The sequence below is a fragment of the Apteryx rowi genome, unplaced genomic scaffold (assembly GCF_003343035.1).
Source record: "Apteryx rowi isolate R43461 unplaced genomic scaffold, aptRow1 scaffold_42, whole genome shotgun sequence".
In the NCBI taxonomy this organism is placed as follows: domain Eukaryota; kingdom Metazoa; phylum Chordata; class Aves; order Apterygiformes; family Apterygidae; genus Apteryx; species Apteryx rowi.
Window position 1 is genome coordinate 2828574 of NW_020450665.1, and position 20289 is coordinate 2848862.

Consider the following 20289-nt stretch of genomic DNA (forward strand, 5'->3'; position numbering starts at 1 on the left):
TCAGGAAGGCATTTGGAACTTCCCTTTAAATCCCTCTATTAAACTCCATCAGAAAGTAAATGGATCAAATTGGAACCTTCATTTGGGATAAATGACCACCATTAACTTCAGTCACACAAACTGGCACCTTGTTAGTGCTTAACTTGCAGTATGTAAGAGGTGAAGAGGAATATTCCTTAGGACCAGTGAGAGGGAGGATGGGGGTCATGCTTCTTCAGTCTGAGCCAGTGAGTGAGAGGAATTCACAAAGATCAAGCTGAGTGCAGTGAGATAATCAGCTCCTAAACTCAACAGAGACGCCATAGGACAGGAACTTAACTTTAGTCTTTTTTGGGTGATTCGGAAGGCTTGAGTATCTGTTGTGCAGGAGCCCAGCTCGCTCTGATGGGTACAGAAAGGAAGCCTAGGGAGCTTAGCCTCACCAAGCTCAGAGCAGCCACTGTGTACACCCACAAGGCCAATGGTGCACTCTCAGTCATCCTTAACAAAGCAAAGCCTTTAAGGCAACGCTGCCTTTTATGAAACATCTGGGTTACTGAACATGACTGCAGAGCATTCAAGTGAAACAGAAAGTGCCAACATCTTTGTTGGTATATTATAGGTTTAATTCACAACAAGAAGAATTTGGTCATCAATACATCAGGCAACTTTGGAACAGTAAAAAAGAAAAGAAATACTACCTTAATTTATTTTGCTAGTCAGAGGTTGAAGATAGTGATTTGCAGACATTTTTGGAGAAAACTCCAGGCGGTCAAAAATAAGACAATCTGTAGTAAATAGTTTTACTTTATGACCAATGTCACAGCAATGTGTAGCAAAACGAAAAAAAAAATCTGAATTTGCTGAAACATCCTGTTTCAATGTTTTCAAAACGAAAAAATCTGTTCCTTAGATGGGAAAGCTATTTATGTGATTTCATGTGTATTCAGCTGGGTCAAATACCATGGCCATGTATTTTGCTTAATAAAATTAAAGTGTTATTGCACTCTATAATGGAGTCATGCAGTAAACTTCATGTGCAGCAGATGCAAAAGAGTTCCTGTTYATAAGTGAACAGAAATACGATTTCACACCTCTCAATTGCAAAGAAAAATAATAGCTATGTATAAATTTTAGTTATAATGTGGTTTTGCTTCCAGATACATCTTTTCTATTTTTGGATTTAAAAGGTCTCACTGGCTACATTTGGAGTCTTCTTTCATGTGGATGAAGAGAATGTTTTAACAGCAAGTAAAGTTTTTACATCTATTTCTTTATTTAACATTCTGCGACTGCCATTGTTTGATTTACCGTCTGTCATCTCTGCTGTAGCTCAGGTAAACAGATTATGAATAGGGTGCTATGAAAGGCTCATATTTACCCTGGTCTTGATCTTCTGTGTCATGTGTTTCATCTATTTCTAGGAATGATTAAGTCAATTATTTTAAGTTATACTTTATTGAGATGAAACTGCACAGTATCTTTATGCAACATGAAACATGAAGGCTGTTTAAAAGGTGTCCCATGACCTTTTAAATGGGATGATAATGGCGTAGCATGCCTGGCCTTGACTGGGAGCCTGATCTGATTTCATTTATGGTCTACATGCTGCAAGGTCAAAAATTTTTCATAAGATTTAGTTCTAATAGCTTAAAACTTAGCACAAGCGTAAGTTAATTCATTGCATTTCATATCACAGAACAGCACAGTGCTGTGATATGAACAGCACAGTCTTTCAGCTTCATTTATTAAGAGATAGTTAGCATGCACAGTTTCTTAAAAAAAAAAAAAAAGAACCCAAAGTGTTTTTACCATTGGTTTTTTGAAAACAGTCTCATTAAGTCATTAAGAAGAACCAGCCATTCAAAGATTTGCTATATGTTCTAATGTTGGATATGTCACGCATGCTCTGTTATTTTATAACTACCAAGCAATAGATCCTCAGAAAAAAAAAWTTGTTTAGGCCTTTTGATTATGTAGTATTTAATCTAACAAAATAATTTTTACATAACCTGAACACCTTTGTTGTCTGTCTTTAGATAAGACAAGGAATCTGTTTTTTCCATATTGTTTAGAATTTTTAAAATATTATTTAAAAATTCAAATAGTATAAACATGTTGCTAGGATTGTATAGATTTGTTCATCTTGCAGACCAAAGTTTCTCTGAGCCGTTTAGAGGATTTTCTGTATGCTGAGGATCTTAATCCTGAAGATGTCAGCACAAACTACAGCGGAAGTAAGCCGTAGTTGTTTATTTTTCATTGCTTATTATTTTATATAGATGATGATTAAGAACCTCAACTGAGGGGATACATTTGCAAGTTGTTGCTCTTTTCTCTTTACTGCAACAGATCATGCTGTTGGATTTATTGGGGCTTCTTTCCGCTGGGATAAAAGTGGCCTACCAGTCTTAAAAAAGTAAGATATTTCTTAGTTATTTTTATGAGCTCCTTTACAGAATGTGAAGACTATGGAGATTGTGCTTGGAGTAGTTCATGATGGTACATATCAAAAAGAACATATGGTACTGTTTCCAGAGTAGCCCATGTGATCAGCTTGCTCTGGAAAGTCAAATCTGACCTAATCTCTCTGCTCCAAGAGTAACCAGAAAAAAAGCATATATTCCCCCACATAGCACTGTAGAAGTGCCAAGGAAAGCCAATACTCTTTTTCATTCCTTCTTACCTCCCCCCTTCCCTCCCTCCACCCCCCCCCCCAGTTTGCACAAGGGAGATTTAACAACTGTAATATCAATTTTTCCAGAATTGCTTTTTATGGTACGTTAACTGGCCAAATGCCCTTTTGTTGCTGTACTAACTGAGCCCACTGAAAGCATTTTAAATTGCCTACAAGTAAACTAATGGAGTTTATGTAGCCTTAACATTAGTCTTCTATTTAGATTGTGGCATCCTTTAGAAAGAACAAACAAACAAAAAATTGCTTATCTCACGGTGGTGTCTCATGCTTGAAAAACAACCTTCCTTTTTTTGTCATTTCTTAACGAGGTATTTTCTTAGGTGTAAATTGAGCCGTACTGCTACATGATGAACATGTTGGAGGGTTAGTAAGGAAATGAAAGGGAGTGACCAAGCTTCAGAGTGGCATGAAGAACCTATTTGATAAGCTCTGTTAAGTATCACTAAGACAGCTGAAGAGGTTACAGCCCACACAATCCAAACCCCTCACCACATGGTCTACCCTATTCCTCTCAGGATGGGGCCATCGCTTCCCATAACATGGCATTGGGTGTCCGAGTCTCAGCCACCATAGCCTGTAGTATAGTATCCAAGTATGAACCACCTTCAGCACCGTATACAGACTTCATTAAAGTCTGGTGTAGTCTCTACATACAGCCTTCTTTCTTTACCTCATTTGTGCTCCAAACTGCAGTCTGAAGGAACTGTGCTTATTTTAGCATAGGGACTTCAAATCAGAATGTGCGTAGATCCAGTTAGCGTGGAACACAGGTAAAGCCGGTGGCTCTGCTTCTATGCTCAAGTTTACAAGTACATACTGTACCCTGAACAGGTTCAGATTCAAACCACAGCTAATTTTGACAGCAAAGTCTATGGAAGATGGAGTCAGCCTTATTTACTCAAACAGCTATTTTTTTCCTTAATTGGGGTCACACACTGGCTACAGTAGATGCTATAACAGTGGTACACATTATGAGAATTCTAGGAGTTGATTAGCAGAGGAAGATGGAAATGAACCRCAGGGCTGAGAATACTACTACTACTTATTGGTTAAACCGTCTTCCATTTGATTCTGTTGTGACCAAATGAAAGCCTAACTTCTTAACTTGCAGACAAATAAATGTATTCTTAAGGTCATTATTGCAAGTGTCTAAAGTGTACGTAGTCATAAAACTGAAGTGCTAATCCCTGATCGTTGTGAGGGTAAAATAGAATATTTCTTTCTTAGAGTGATCACAGCCCATATATTATGCAGTATTTACAGAGAGGGTAACTAATTTGTCTTCCTCAATGTTTCCAGTCTGAGTGTCAGCATTCCTGAAGGCTCTTTAGTTGCTGTTGTGGGACAGGTTGGATCTGGAAAGTCATCTTTTCTTTCTGCTATTCTTGGAGAAATGGAGAAGCTTGAAGGAACAGTTCAGAGACGAGTAAGGTTGTTTTTTTTTTCCTCCGTAACAAAATTAAGTAGAATCTGCTTTTGGAAGTGAGTTTTTGCTGCTCAGCTATTTATAATTGTAAAAAGAAACATTCTGGCAATGGAAGCTTCAGTGTTTAGCTTCTTAATCTTGAATCTTCAAAGAAAACAAGTAGCACGGTATCATTTGGTAATGGTGCTAAGTGATTGCACAGTTATTCTCATTTTGTTATAATCTATTATAATTCAGTGCAAAAATCCTAAGTGGTTAAGTCATATATTGAGCCTAAACATTTAATGGTTGCTGGTTTTGAATACCTGTACAAACATGGCCCACTTAGAGCAGCAGTAAACTCATGTAAGAAAATGATTCTCTCTCTTGCAATGGCTTACATGTAGAGAAGATGCAGGATATATAAATAGAGGGGGAAAAGTTGAGCTTTAGTCAGAGTTAGGGTTAAAATATTGGCTCTCTCAGTGGCAGGAAATGCTGTAGCTTAGCTGTTCCTATAGTTAGACAGGGCAATGAAAGTGCCCATCACAAAAACGAATTTAAGGAAGCTTTTATAGGTTATAGATATGCAAAAGCTAACCTCTAATCACAGACTGCAGTAAAAATAATCAAATTACAGTGATCGAGGCAATAAATATCAATTTATAATGATAATATCAGTTAATGAAGTTGCAAGTGGATGTGGCAACACTAAAAAGTGACTCAGCCTTGAAAATAAGTTTAGAACAAGAATCTTCAGTCCTGTGGAAATCTAGTACACTATCCTGTCACTGATAGAGGTGGGGAAAAGGGAACGATGTTGAAGTGTTCCAAAGCTGAGAACAGGAATTAATGGGAAAAAGATGAATGTGTAGAACCTAATAAGGAAGACTTATGCCCAACACGTGTATCTGTATTATTAATTTGTAATAAAATTAATAGACTTTCAAAGGGTATATAGCTTAATGTAAGAAAGGRAGGATCTAGGAGCATTTCCAGTCATCATTTCTGTCCTATAATCTTAATTTCTCCTGGCTGGTGCATTTCACAGCAAGTTAAGTAAAAATATAAACAGTCAAACTGTGCTTTGATATATACCTAATACGGGCCCATTTTGCTGCCTTACTGCATATAAATCTTGCCGTACAATGGATGCTCTTGTTGCTGTCAGTAAGATCTTTTGCTGAAAAAGGCTTTACTCAATGTATGTCCCAACTCTCACTTTTATTCAAAATACATGCTCTCATGAAGCTGTTATACAGGAATGTTCAAAAGATTGTTCTGTATCACCTGGCATGGTCAGAATTTTAACGGTATAGCAATGTCCAAGTTTTGGAAGTAATGACTAGTTACTTGAGATAAAGCTGGAAGAGCAAACATTTTAAAATGCTATTTTTTTTTCATGTGCAGACTGCCAAGTAAGAATTTGTTTCCACTTCTCTTTGTTTAGGGGTCAGTAGCTTATGTTTCTCAGCAGGCTTGGATTCAAAACGCCATTTTACAGGAAAATATTCTCTTTGGCTCAAATCTAAATAGGCCATACTACGAGCAGGTTTTAAAGTCTTGTGCTTTACTCCCAGATTTGGAACAGTTACCGAATGGAGATCAAACAGAGATTGGAGAAAGGGTGAGAATTTGAAGTGTCATAAATGATGCAATAAGCTAATTTATATGCTTTTGTATTTTTATATATGATCCATATGATAACTGACACTGATGACTAATCAGGGCTTAACCAAGTGCACCTAGCCAAACTCTTTAGCTGTCTTTAAACTTAACAAGTTCAAGCAGGAACTCCTATTAATTTTTAAATGGCTCTTTCTTTTACTGAAGTTTTTTGAGTCAGCCCTGTCCTGTTCTCCAGGGTTTCTCTCTATACTGTACCTGTAAATAATAGTTACTTTTTAAATTTGTGAAGTAACTTGCATTAGCTTATTTTGGAATGGGAAGTTAATCAAAGGGCAAACTTTGCTCTTATTACTTGAAAATCCAACTTTTTACCTTTTTATTTTCATATCTGTTCTAAAATTTACTTTGATTACCCGAACAAACTGATGAAGAGATTGAGCGTGACACACTGGTTGTCTTTCGTATTTAAATGTGGATTATTTTGACTTTCTTTTCTTAGGGTGTCAATATAAGTGGAGGGCAGAAGCAGAGAGTGAGTCTGGCTAGAGCTGTATACAGCAATGCTGATTTGTATCTTCTGGATGACCCCTTATCTGCTGTAGATGTACATGTGGGGAAACATCTTTTTGAGAAGCTAATTGGGCCGTCAGGTCTCCTAAAAAGCAAGGTAAAGTAGGAAGACTTCTTTTCAATTTTGGGGTGGACTGCTTTGTACGATACAAAAGACACAATGAAAGTCTCGGTCATTCTGCAAAAGTTTACCTCTTGCCTATTATGTAGATGACAAGTATTCTGAATAAAGAGACTAAATAAGAGGCATTGCTGATTGTGCCAACTTTGAAGCCTATCAGGGAGACATAACAGAGACCAAAAAAAGATTGAGAGCTGGGATGACCTGGGAAACTGAAAGAGTTATCTAATATTTGGTCTTTGCTCCTTTACTAGCAGATGTTGAGTACTGTGATCTGTGGTCACTCTCAGTGCCTCAGTGCAGTAAATAGTTTATACAAAGAAATGTTTCTTGTTGAACAGAGAAGTTCTTGAGGGAAAGGGGAATCAGAGGGAATAAATTTTCCCAGTTAAAACTGTTAATGTAGGAAGGTAAGATATCTGGTAAAAAAAAAAAAAATTCTCTTCAGTGTTATGAATTAATGCAGGTTACTACTGCTGGCTGATGCCTGGAAAACACACAGATTATTTCACAGGTAAATGTCCTTCACTTGCCCTCTCATGCTTCTCCTTTTTCTTAATTTATTTGCTCCATGAATGATAAGTATCTGGCAGAAATAACAGCAGTAATGGTAGACTCCTAAGCAGAATTAATGATGAGGCTATCAAACTAGATGTGTATTAGACTGCAATGAGAAGAGGTAGATACTACAGCTCTTAATTTAAACCATTTCTGGACAAAAGATACTCATTAAGGAACAAGTAAGTACAAGCAATATCAAGCAGCTATAAGAGTAAATGATTTGACATTAGGATTGACAATTAAAGGAGAAATGTAGGCAATGTTTTTAATAYATGCTTTATTTTCATATGGAAAAACGGACAACATTCTGTGTTTCAGACTCGTATACTGGTGACACATAACCTAACCCTCTTGCCTCAAACTGATCTTATAATAGTAATGGAAGAAGGCAGGATAAGTCAAATGGGGACTTACCAGGAACTGATTTCAAAGAGAGCTAACTTTGCTGAGCTTACTCAAGTCTTCGCTACAGAGAATAGAAGTGAAGAGACAACCTTAGTGAAAGGTGAGAGAATTTATTTACTRTGTTTTCTTAGTAGTTTTCCTTTTCATTCAAGTTTTCAAAAAATATTCCTTCTCCCTTTCCTTGACATGAATAGAATAATTCCTAGAAAACACAGAGCATTCCCCTCTAGGTTTTGATTTAGAATTACAGGTTATAAACTGACATAAAATTCAAGGCATTAATGCCCTGAAATCAAATGGTTTCCCTTTCTACTAAAGGATGTGTGATCAGGCTGCCTTATGTGGCTGTTCTCAACTTCTGCACACGATTTTGGTCATCTGCTAAAGTTACCTGATTCTGCTCAAGCATTTATTATCCAATAAATGACTTTTGAATGCCATCTTGAATGCTGTTTTGAATTAATCTTGCAGTAGGTATCAGCAACAGTGTCCTGTTTTGTATTGGATGCTCCCCATTTCCATCAGTTTAGACTACTATAATCATGGAGCACAGCATAAAGAGTAGGAGAATATGGTTTGTTTGTAGGAGAAAAAGGAAATGAAGCTTTGTGTACACTTAAGAGATACTTCCAGCCAGCAAGTAACATAAACAAACATAGTACTTAAAAAAAAACATACCTATACACCAGTCATGCTGGTTAGGACTCACCTCATTCCTGTACATGAGTAAATATGTGCTCTTTATAGAGTTGTGGGAAAGAAATAAGTACATTTATAATGCAATTTATTTGACCGTTTTTCACCATTTACTTTAGGAGGAGATGAATTGTGGATACTTTGAGAGAAGTAATCTCTCYACATAATATATAAGTGTCTTATAAAAGAGAAGTGACTCTTCAAATGTTTATAATGCTGGTTTCCAGTTGATTTAGCAATCCTAATTTGAGCCTGTAGCACACAGCACAACCTAGTGGGCTTATTAACTCAATATTGGAGCCAGCACTCTCAAATTTTTGCTGGGGATTGATGGGAAGGAGGGGAAAGACAGAACAGCAAATTTGCAAAATGCAGCAGTGCCTTGGGTGGCTTTTCTGAAGGGATGAAGGTGTGATGTTGCCCTGTAAGGAAGCATGTGTTATGCCTGAAGGGGAGTAAAGAGAGGGAAGGGGGACCAAGGAAATGAGGAGAAACAGCATGGGGAGTGTTGTGATACAAAAGTATACAACAGTACATTCAGTATGGTGAATATATGTAGAAAACATATCTTTTGTCTTTACAGATTTGTTGACTTAAATGACATCAATCCTACCCTATTTCTGAAAAAAAGAGTGTTGATTCCTTTTTGTTCATATTAACACATAAGGAACAGCAAGGTGGTCTGCTCAGTTTTCCAGCTATGATGCAAGAATGTTTTGAGATATACAGTAATCTTAATATTCGTAGGAAGTCATAATACTTTTCCTAAGCAAGAACAGAATTCCAGAGACTTTGGGCTGCTTTGCTAGCACAATTATTTTTACTTCAATGAAGTTACAGTAGCAGAAAATGTAGAATTCCACTTCCTTTGCAAATCTTTTTGCAATATCTTTAAGAAATGTTAATTCTGACTCGCTCCTTTTGTATGTTCAAACAACCTATATTGTTTCAAAGTATTTTAAAAGTTATTAACTTCTTCCACTTCATGAAAGAGATTTACTTGCTGTCAGAGTTCTAGCATCTAGTCATAACTTTGTCCATCTTGTGTAGTACCTGTCCCAAGACTAGGGGACTGACTTACAGAATTCATAAATTAAAGTATCCCCATTCATCATGTTGTGCCTTTTTTATTTCTAGCTTCCTSTACTGTACCTATCTACACGTGGTATAATGACTGAAAATATTTTTCTATTTTTTCTGCTATAGTGAGTTCTTCAAAAGAAGAGTGTCAACTAGGAAAGAGTCTGCCACAAAGAGAACTTTTGAAACATAAAGAGTAAGTATTAAATTTTGCCATTACCTAATTGAGGTAATGCTAGAGCGACCCTAAGTGCCTGTACCAAAGGCTTCATGATTATCCTCCACTCTGTAAACATGGGTTAAGACTGAATGCACATTAACGGTTGGATGCAGTGTGTGCATTTGGAGCTCATCTTCTAGCTTAATTTTATACCAAAGGAGTCCAGTTAATGTCCTACATGAGTTCAAGGGCTCCAGTTCATGGGCTGCTTCACTGTGTGAACCAAAGCACATTAAATGGGAATGAAGGGGAGTTTCACTTCAGAAGACCAACTTAAGTCACTGATGTGGACCATAATTCCCTTGCAGCAGTTTAACTTCTTGCTGTATTAACAAGTAGTTTATGCTCTTTGTTTTTCCCTGTAGCATTGATTTATCTTTTTCTACATATAAGACAACCTCCGATCTTTCAAATAGTTGAAAGAACTCCTAGATCAATTTGCAAATCACTGTAGCAGTGTATCTGCAGTGGGGAGYAGAAGATAGTACAAAGCTCCCTAAAGTAGTAGAGACTTGCTAGCAAGCTCTGACAGTGGAAGATACCTGAACTTAATCACTTTGCTCCAGAAGTAGTAGAATTGGGTGTGTCATATAGTAAGCCCTATTTCTGGGCCTAGACTAGGTCTGAGGCCTAAGTCACACCGCACTTACATGCCTTAGAAAAGGGCAGTCTCACATTTCTAGCTCTAGAGTCGCGCTGTGCAGAGCAAGCTCAGTTTTATCTACACATAATGGTATGAGGGATGAAAAGGCCATACCTAGTATTGTCTTTTGATAATAGAGTTATTCTAGCAACATAAATAGAACAGCTGAAGATAGTTTATATCTCCTTAGAAAAAATTGACAAGGTTTTATAGAATGCATTTTTGCTTAGGAATGAACGGATATATTCTTTATATGATGATTCACAAGAAGATCTAAAAGTGTATTTGGCATTCTTGTTTGCAGTCCTTCCRTTGATCAATGGAGAACACACACAAAGAGTAAAGAAAAAGTTGCCACAGGTGGTGTAAGTATCCCTAGTAGAAAAGGCTTTGACATTTCTTTTTTTATACATAGAAGAAAAAAATGTTATTTTGCAGTCGTACCTGCCTGGTTCTTGTTAAGGTTTCCTGACATCTAATTACAGATTTTTAAATCAATCTTTATAAATTTTTGCCAGGTTTTAAGTGTTCAGTGTGAAATTTTCTATTTTGATAATCTGCTACAGGCTGAATTCTTCTGTCAAATCTAGGTCCAGTCTGATTCACATATCTCAGAAAGAGCAAGCTTAAGAAAGCTTATACCTCTATTAGAAAAACATTTTGTCTGCCTCACCTTTAGGAAGTTTTAAAACCTGTGTACTGGAACAGAGAAATTTTGCATGGTAATACTGCCGCAGTATTGTTTTATATTAGAAATGCACTTTCTGCTGTCTCCATTAAAAAATCTGCTAGTTGCTAGGAAGAGGCAAAAGAACAGGTAAAACAGAATGTGGGGAGGGCTAAAACTTTATGGGATGCTATAGCCAAATTAGAATTAAGAGCAGTGAGAAAACAGGAATGAATTTCCAGCAAGAGGATAGAGACAGACACTTGAAGAAAATGAATTTACAGAAGGGAGACAGAAGAGTCTGTGCCAACCAGCATTTTCCTCCAGACCCTGTAATGACTTCTTACCTTTCAGGTAGCCTAGCTGAGTTTCTCCCCATTAGTCTGGGACTACACCAAAGATGAGAATTTTTCTGCTGTCACTAATTCCCTTGGCTCCAGTAGCCCAGAGCAGCAGTTCTAAATTTTCTAGCTCCATTAATGGATGGAATAATATTTGCTTCAACCAAACTGCTCAGGTGTTGCACTCTTGTTTTTTATATAGTTTAAATACATAGAAGATTTTTGAAGTCTGGTACTGAAAAGTATCACAAACAAGCTTGCCTATGATAGGTGTTATTGAACAGCAGAGAGCAGTGGTGAGAGAGGAAACCTCTTTACAGTGTGATTCCGTGTACCTAAGTTATCAGACTTCATTAAGAAATTCTTCAGATTTTTTCTGAAGAATGTAATGTATGCAATTCCCATCATATAATCTATACTTGCCTTCAACAATGGTAATGATTTTTAAGAGTAACTGTTCATGTTCTTTTTTACATATTTTAGATGAAAATGGCAGTTGTTTTGAAATATCTGCAAGCCTTTGACTGGCGATGGGTGTGGCTAACCATAGCTGCTTATTTAGGTCAGAATGCACTAGCTATTGGACAAAATCTGTGGCTTAGCACCTGGACTGCAGAAACAGCAAAAGTTAATGATTTCACAGAATGGAAACAGTTGCGAAATTATAAACTTGGTATCTATAGCCTTTTGGGATTCATGCAAGGTAAGGATGAGTATTTATGACTAATTTCTCTCCATTTGCAAAGTTTATCTACCTGAATGTTTATTACTAAAGAAATAATGCTGGTTGTTTCATGAAGAGAATTGTATACAACAAAGTATAGTTGTTTAACCTGGGAAAGGAGCAGAAGAGATACTCAGCAATGCAGAAGAAAATGCCATTTAATTTTATGTTGTTTCCTGGAACATCCACATCTAACCTCCCTGGCATCTCAGTGGGGGAGGACATTTCGTGTTGGTGTATAGCAGCATGCTAGCTTGAGGGACTTAACTGCAGGAAAGACGTGCTTATGAATTAGTAAGATGTGCTAGCAAAATACAAATAGGGGCATTTGTAAAACAAAGGTATGAAGCAGAACTATTGGATTGGTCRCTGTGGTGGAAGACAGGGACAGAAACAAGCTCCTCCTCCTTTCCCTCCCCTGCCATTCATACTGTCTTTTTATTTATTTGTTTACAAGGTTTTCTTGTTTGCTGTGGTGCGTATGTGCTCAGCAGGGGATCGCTTTCTGCTTCTCAGGCATTGCATCATCAGATGTTAGACAGTGTATTGCACCTTCCTCTTCAGCATTTTGAAACTAATCCAGTAGGTCAGATCATCAACAGATTCACAAAGGTAAAGGGAAAACTGATGCATATTTTCAATTTTAAGAAAATGAAGCTTGAGTGACTGCAGATTTAATTCCATTTAGTGTTGCTGAAAAATTAAAAATATCAGAGTAACTGAACGCAATGTTGAGAAATAGAAAGTTACTTCAGTGCATAAGAAGTTATAGAACCGTCTCAAGCCATTTTCATACAAAAATTATCAAAACACATTGTTAGTAGAAGTTACTTAGACCCCATGATCATTAGGGACCCATTCCTCAAACATCATTTCTGCAGTATGACAAGTTTACCAGAGCTAAACCTGATCTGTTTTTACTTACTTATTTATTTATTTATTTATTTATATTGCTTATTGATGTTTTATTGCATATCACAATCAAATGTTATTGCCAAAAACAGATAATATATCAAATTCAAGTTCTTAGGGGTATACAGACTTGCAGTGAATGTTATTTTCTATTTTGTGGTGTTTTGACTTTAATTGGAATCTTTAACACACAAATGGGTGTTATTAACTGACTTCAGTACTTTCCGTTATCATCGTAAGTAGACTGTTGCACTGCATTACAGACCATTTCAAATACAGTAATTGATGATAGCTATATTCTCTGAAATAGATTCAAGGGTTGTTATGTCATACACTGGAAGATTAGTTGATTTAGGTTTGACTTCTGAGTCAAGTCTCTATTCTTTGGTTGCAATATATTATAAGCTGGGTTTGAGAAAACTTTATAGTGTACCATAAGGGATTAATAGTATTTCAGTACATTTCTGAATCATTAACAAAAGCACAAAGAAGAGATAAGAGCTGAACTCCCAGTCTGCTTTTCAGTTTAATATGCTTTCTGTAAACTAAATAATATCGATTTCTTTTTGTCTTCACCACACCCTGAGTCAATTTTTTGACATACTATGTCATTTAAAGCTATTGTATCTATTCCAGTATTAGGCAATAACAAAGATCTATTAATACACTTCATTAGGATGTCATTGGGTTTTTTTCCTCCAGTAACTGTTATTGAAGATATTTTAGTCTGATTCCATTTTTAAATGATGCTTCCTTGAAGTCTTTAGTGAAATTTACTCAAAATATTGATTCTTTTGTGCATTGTTACAGGACTTATTTGTAGTGGACGTCCGTTTTCATTACTACTTACGAACTTGGTTAAATTGTACACTAGATGTTATTGGAACCATTCTAGTTATCRCATCTGCCTCGCCGCTATTTGTAGTAGTAGTTATTCCGCTGGGATACTTGTATTTTACTATCCAAGTAAGTTCATTAAGCTTTTATAAAGATTTCTAGATATATGTGCATGAAATRTGCAAAACAGTCAAGGGTACAAGTATAAATTACTCCTTATTCTGAAAAACATACAGAACACACCTGAATTTTTTTTCAGAAAAGATCTTCTGGCTTCTTAAAAGGAAATTAGAACACTTCTTGAGTATTCTTTGTAATGTTTGGGAACTTTTAAAAACTTACATTCTTTTCTTTATATTTTCCTTTTTCTTTGGAAGACAGAGTATTGATACAGATCCCACCAACAAATTTGATGAAGTTATCTGACAAAAGTGGGGCATAAAGTTAAAAGCTGAAGAGTAACCCTGAAACAGCATGTGTAAAAATGTAAAAATAAAATGATGCCTAACTTATCTGTGCTATTTATTGTTTGGAGTGTCAGCTACGTTACTGAGAAACCAAAAGAGTGTTTGAGAAAGACTAATGGCTGCAGTCCTGTTTCTTGTTGTTCAGAGTATGGTCTGTGATTAAGGGAGTCTGGAATAAAATAAGATCATAGATGAAGGAAAAGAGTGTGTGGATTCAGTCTTTGTTAAGGAGTTTAAATACAGGCATCATTACATAAAGAAATAAAAGCTGATTTTTCACCTGAGTAAGAAACAGAGCATTCTGATTTAAAAGCTTACAAAATTTTGTTTGGTTGTTACATACCTCCGGTGATATGGCACATCCTATAGAGCTGGAAATAATTTTCTCTTATTTCAGCTTTGGCAGTAATTTACCTAAATCACTATATTGCGGTTATGTCAGCATTGCAATGTTACTATTCCCAAAACAGACTTTTTTCTGTGTTGTCTGTAAATAACTTCTTTTCTTTGTAGATACTTCCAACTTTTTCATATTCAAAATTTACAAGAATAACTTAGAGGTTTAAAAAAATGGAAAAAATGTTGCAAGTGTTTAAAACAACATAAAAGAAACTTTAGCAACTTAAAACCTGTCTCTCTCTTCTGTATTGTTTTATTAGCGCTACTACATAGCGAGTTCACGGCAGATTCGACGACTAGCTGGAGCATCACATTCTCCTGTGATCTCCCACTTCAGTGAGACTCTCTTAGGGGGATCAACAATTCGAGCATTTGGCCACCAGGAAAGATTCATTAGAAAAAATAATGATGTGGTGTATGAGAACTTGGTTTACTTCTACAATAACATCATCTCAAACAGGTACTTTACAGCAGTTCTGCATCTCTGACTGTGGCCTTTCTATACAATTCCACAGCTAAGTGTTTAGTTTCAGTCAGATTAAACCCACTGAGAAAGAGAAGAAAGGACAAGAGCAATTTATCCATCACTCTTCGTAATGAATGCATAGATTATGTTTAAGCATTAGGATGAATTTTTTGCRTACCAGAGACTAGCAAATTTATGGAAAATGTGCATGCGCTGCCTAGGATGAGAACATTTCCGAAAAAATAAAGGTGTACAGCTAGTTCCTGGACATGGGCTGTACTACATTTCAACTAACAGTTCCTCTTACAAATTTATGACAAGTCTAATTTGTATTTCAGTAGGTCATGTGGAAGTACCTTGGTGTCTGTACCGACAGYATAGATACGTCTTGAAAGTTAAATCCCAGGTCTGAGGAAATAAGTGCATTTCCCCTTCCTGCTTTGTCATGCAGTACATTGAATCACATGCAGTTACAGGCAGAGGTTAGTGAAGAGGGGATTTTCCATTCTGATTTTCATTCATATACCTGAATCTTTTTAAGGTAGGAAGAGTAGGAAAGCAGTGTGACTAATGAAAGGCAGACTGGGCAGGATTCAAAAGACCTGCTTTTTTTTCCCCAGCTGTGCTAGTAGTTCACAGATTACTTTATATCTGTCATATTCCTTCCCCAATCCCTCAGTAAAATAGGAATGGTAATTCTCATTTTGTAAAGCAGGTTGAGAGACTGATCTCAAAGAGTCTTTATATTCACTATTTGTTTATATACCATAAAAAATTCTGTAGATAATTCACTTTTTTCCCTGTCTTGATTTACTACAGGTGGCTATCTGTCAGGCTTGAATTTCTAGGCAGTTTAATGGTGTTCTTTGCTGCACTGTTTGTAGTACTGGCTGGAAATACAGTGAATTCTTCTACAGTGGGTTTATCCATATCGTATGCTCTAAATGTAAGTAATGGTATAGTTTTGGTGTTCCTACTCTGTTAGATATGAAAAGGGAAGAATGCAAATGACAAAGTTGAGTAGATGAACATGTACATCAGTGACATCAGTGAAATTGAATCTCATGGGCAGAACAGAATTTTTCTTTGAATTCCATTAATTCCAGGAAGCTTAATAGTTATTTATCCACTTCTGAATTTAAATGAAAGAATACTTATTAAAACATGCTTAAAATAAGGTTAATCCAACTATGTGTGGTTTACTTTTAAGTGTTTTATTAAATCAGTAATAGGAAAGAAGTTTGAGCATGTTCAAATGTCATTCATATTTGATTTCTTGTTCTTGCTAACTAACTTACCTAATGCTGTGTGGGAATGCTTACTTAAAAGTTTACTAGAGTCATTTACTTTGGCATCATGCCTGTAAAAGTAATATGTGAGAGCCACAGTTGGAAGGTGTCCTATAATAAGATAAGATTTACTGGTGAACAGCTAATTAAAATAGGCTTAAATATTATATACACAAAAAGTAAGCATCCAAAGTTTCTTTAATCTTAGGAGCCTAGTGGTGGGCAGATTCCCACTATGGTATGTGCTTAACAAACATCACTGGCATATACTAACTAATAAAAATTTGAAACAAAATTTGCCAGGCAATAGTAGTGGCATATCCACATCTCCTCCAACTCACAAGAGTTCCATTTTTCATTATTCAGAGACGGAACAATCTCCTTTATATCACCAAATATTCAGTGATGGCAGTCACAGGTACTGCAGGATTTTTCACCTTCCTCTGTTTTATGTCAAATTGACACCATTCTTTGGTTGGTTACCTATGGCATCTCAAAACAGTTGACTCTTAAGAATTCTTCTGGCTCACTTTTTTCCTTTTGAAGTGTGAATATTTAACCACAAAACTGTTACTACTCCATTATACTGAGGTGATACCACTTCTGTCTGCAGAAGCATTTTCAATTCTTGAAAACAAAAATTTTGGCAGACATAATAGACCAGATTAATATCTGTGTTCTAGATTCTTTGTTCTGCATTGCTAACTTACTTTAGGGAATAGTACAATAATGTATCCACAAGATGGGCCATATATGACCTTCCTTTCAACATATTGTACAATTACAGGGCACTTTATGTTGATCCTGAAATGTTTTCAGATCTCTGGAGGTGTTACACTGGTGAAAAGTACAATAGCCATTGGGCTGTCTTGACAGGAGACAAGAAGTGCTCAGAGCAACATTGAGATCACTGATTCCTAAATGATAGTTCATTTGGCAGGCCATAATTTTCTGTATACTTTTTGGCTTCCTCAGTTAAGCATCCAGCCTTATGAATTGATTAAATTCAAGGTAAGTTTTGAAATTCACTATTCTCTATTCTAGTAGAGTCAATTTTTTACATTCTACAATGCATTTTTTTTCCCCCAGATAATTCAGAGTCTAAATTTTTGGGTGCGTAAAGCATGTGAAATTGAGACCAATGCAGTTTCAATTGAAAGAGTTTGTGAATACACAAAAATGGATAAAGAGGTGAGCATTCTTTCTGAGAAGGTAAATAAAATATTTAATTTGCATGCATAGAAAATTACTAATGTATATTGAATTTAATATTGGCAAGCAGTAATAGCAGGTTATAATTTGCTATTGCATACTTTCTCAAAATTTTTACATGAGAATAATGTGTAGCTTCTTAAATATATTTATTGTACTTGCAGTTTTGCTTCTGTTCTGACAAATACATTTCTTGGCATCCTTCTTAGCAGTCACTTTTGTAATGAGACTAAGCTAGCCACAGCTCAGATAAACTCTCTTGGATACATGCAATCAAGAGGAACRTTTTAAGGGGGGGAAGACAGGGAAGAGAGGCCTGCCAGACCCCTCACTATTACTAATCTAATGGCTGGAGAGACATTTCTTTCAAAGCAATTGGCCTTGGTTATTGTGCTTTTCTGAGCGTAGAGCCTGTATCAAGTAGAGAGACCAAGAGCCTTGGTCTGTCTCAAACATATCCCTTTTCTTTCTCTTCGTTCTCTTCTACCCTTTTCCAGTTTTTCCTGTTTCTTTACCTTTGTTCACATCTTTCTGTTGTCTCCTTCTCTACTTTTTTGGGGGAAAAAAAAAGTTTCTTGTAAATTGTGCATTTTAAATGTCTGGGAGGTTAGGCATCTGATAACATTCAGTTCCAGGCCTGTGAATCGACTGAACAGATACCAGACCATTAGCAGCGATCCAGTTAAACTCAGCTGACTTTCAAAATGAATACATATGATGTTCATTTCTGAGGCGGGGGGAATCAGTTTGAATGTTATTGCCATCCAGTGTCCATTAAAATAATTGACTTCTTCCTCCCTTATATTGCATTGGAATTATTCTAACCTACTTGGATTTTTAGAGTTGCATATCATTTTCCCAGTGTTTTTAGTTGACTTGTAACACGTTTACTGTCATGTACTGAAACATCAATGGTTTTAATTCCAGGAACCCTGGATTATGTCGAAAAGGCCACCCATGGGCTGGCCCGAGAGAGGCATAGTAGAGTTTATTAACTACAAGGCTCAGTACAGAAAAGATCTTGGTTTAGCCCTGAACAATGTCTCTTTCCAGACACGGAGTAAAGAGAAGGTATTGTATATAATAAGAAATAAATCAGACATACAAACTTCTATTCCTCCACTTTCTACTTCAAAAAGATTCCATATGAGAAGACTCCAATACTATATATAGCAAGATTATGTTGAACAGGGAAAATGTTAAGTGGAGGAGACATTAAAGAAAGACAAATGGGAAGAGGAAAAGTATTTTCTTCTACTCACTGTAAGAAACTGGCATAATGTTTTATTTCCCCACACACACTGACTGGGGAAGAATCTCTTTGAATCTGAGATAAATGTTTACTTAACTTTCAGTTAGTTGGAAAAAAATGCGTAGGGGAAAGGTGTTACCAGAAATGCTTTTTAGAATTTTCACTATGTAATAATTAAGGCGATCAAAATTCAAAAAATTCTTTCTGAGTGTAAATACAGCTTCATAAGCTCTCTAAACTGCTATTTTAGAATTAGTCACGTAGTGGCTGGAAAAAGCAGAGCCTACATTTGCCATTACAAGAGACCAGATGGCTAACTGCTATGGAGTGACTTAGGTCCATTGATGTAGAATCATAAGAATGGAAGGGATCACTTGAGTCAGAATGCTGTCCCTTAGTATCAAAGGTACCCATATCATACAAACTTGTCTTTCTTGACCTCGTCAGACGCTAATGTCTTTTTGCCTGTAGTACTCTAACTGTAGTAGTATTCCTGACCTTCTCTGCACTAATAGTTAGAAGTCTTTTTGCTAGTTCACAGCCAGCTTATACCTTTTGGTCTTTCAGTAAAGCTCCACCAATTTATACTGACCCCATGGTTAGACAGATTTATAATGACTGCCTTTAAATTCCAGTTAGTACTTTAGACTGATTGTCCAATCCTGTGATAGATCAAATGCCTCACACTGAGCTGATACAGCCAAGTCATTTTTAAGAACAAAATGGAAAAAAGTCTGCTGTATTTGTTTATGCCAAGCTACTGCATGTTTTAAGATGAGGCTGAAACTAAATTGTAGATCTTTTTCTGAGCCTTAGTGGCTGCAGAGGTGAAGCTATTCATGAGAATGGCATCTCAGCAGTGTTAGTGTTAGAGAGTGGCAGCCTAATAGTGTTAGATAGGGGGAAATGTGGACTGGTCTCAGTTCCATGCTGCTTTAGTGCCTGTATGAAAAGGTGACCTTTAGACCATGTGATCCTAAGGTGATGCTTCTGAGGAGCACTTTCCTCTCAGAAGAGTGGATATTCACATTCCTGATTAGATTTTTCCAACTGAATTTAGCAGTTTTAAGAAGGATTCAAATTTGAAACTCAACTTGTTGTCCATTGTGTTGAATATTTATTTAGAGAAATATGCTGCCAGATTAGTGCTAATCAGCTTTGGGTTTGGGATCAAGGAACACAGCATGAGACCTTGTTGGGAGTCATTGGTTTGAGCTCAAGAGTGCTAGACAAAAGAAAGGGGAAAAAGAAGGGTCTCCCTCTGAACCAGGCATAGGCTGTACAGYTTCTGAGGGAGAACTGTGATTCTGAGCCAAGTGGCCCAAAAGTGAGTTTTAAACAGTCCTATATACCAAGTTTTTTAACATAGTTTTATCCACCTACAATATTGCATGTCGGTTAAAAAAAAGAAAAAAAGTTTTGAACTGAAAGTTGAAACTGAACTTACAAATCATTTTTCATGTACAACACATAGTATAGGATGTTATAGTCTTTATCAGAAATGTTTCTATTCCAGGTTGGAATCGTTGGAAGAACAGGAGCTGGTAAATCAACACTCACAAATTGCTTGTTTAGAGTTCTAGAAGGATCTGGAGGCAAAATAATTATTGATGGAATTGATATATCCACTATTGGACTCCATGACCTACGTGGAAATCTTAACATTATTCCACAGGTGAGATCTGTTTTTAGAGATAGCTATTATGCAGTTGACTG

The 20289-nt window shown here is 36.4% G+C and overlaps 1 protein-coding gene across 2 annotated transcripts in view; it reads left to right on the forward strand.

Moving 5' to 3' along the window:
• LOC112971012 (multidrug resistance-associated protein 1-like) overlaps positions 1-20289 on the forward strand; it is a 37555-nt gene that overhangs the window by 12428 nt on the left and 4838 nt on the right. Inside the window, exons 9-25 of one of the 2 annotated variants that reach the window (XM_026076019.1) lie at positions 1170-1316; positions 2132-2216; positions 2332-2398; positions 3977-4103; positions 5533-5709; positions 6211-6378; positions 7282-7468; positions 9271-9340; positions 10312-10372; positions 11499-11718; positions 12197-12351; positions 13462-13617; positions 14615-14814; positions 15640-15766; positions 17199-17300; positions 18249-18392; positions 20090-20248. In XM_026076019.1, the coding sequence (XP_025931804.1) occupies positions 1170-1316; positions 2132-2216; positions 2332-2398; positions 3977-4103; positions 5533-5709; positions 6211-6378; positions 7282-7468; positions 9271-9340; positions 10312-10372; positions 11499-11718; positions 12197-12351; positions 13462-13617; positions 14615-14814; positions 15640-15766; positions 17199-17300; positions 18249-18392; positions 20090-20248 (2352 nt within the window). The remainder of the gene's footprint in view (positions 1-1169; positions 1317-2131; positions 2217-2331; positions 2399-3976; positions 4104-5532; positions 5710-6210; positions 6379-7281; positions 7469-9270; positions 9341-10311; positions 10373-11498; positions 11719-12196; positions 12352-13461; positions 13618-14614; positions 14815-15639; positions 15767-17198; positions 17301-18248; positions 18393-20089; positions 20249-20289) is intronic. The other variant, XM_026076020.1, reaches the window with a different exon arrangement.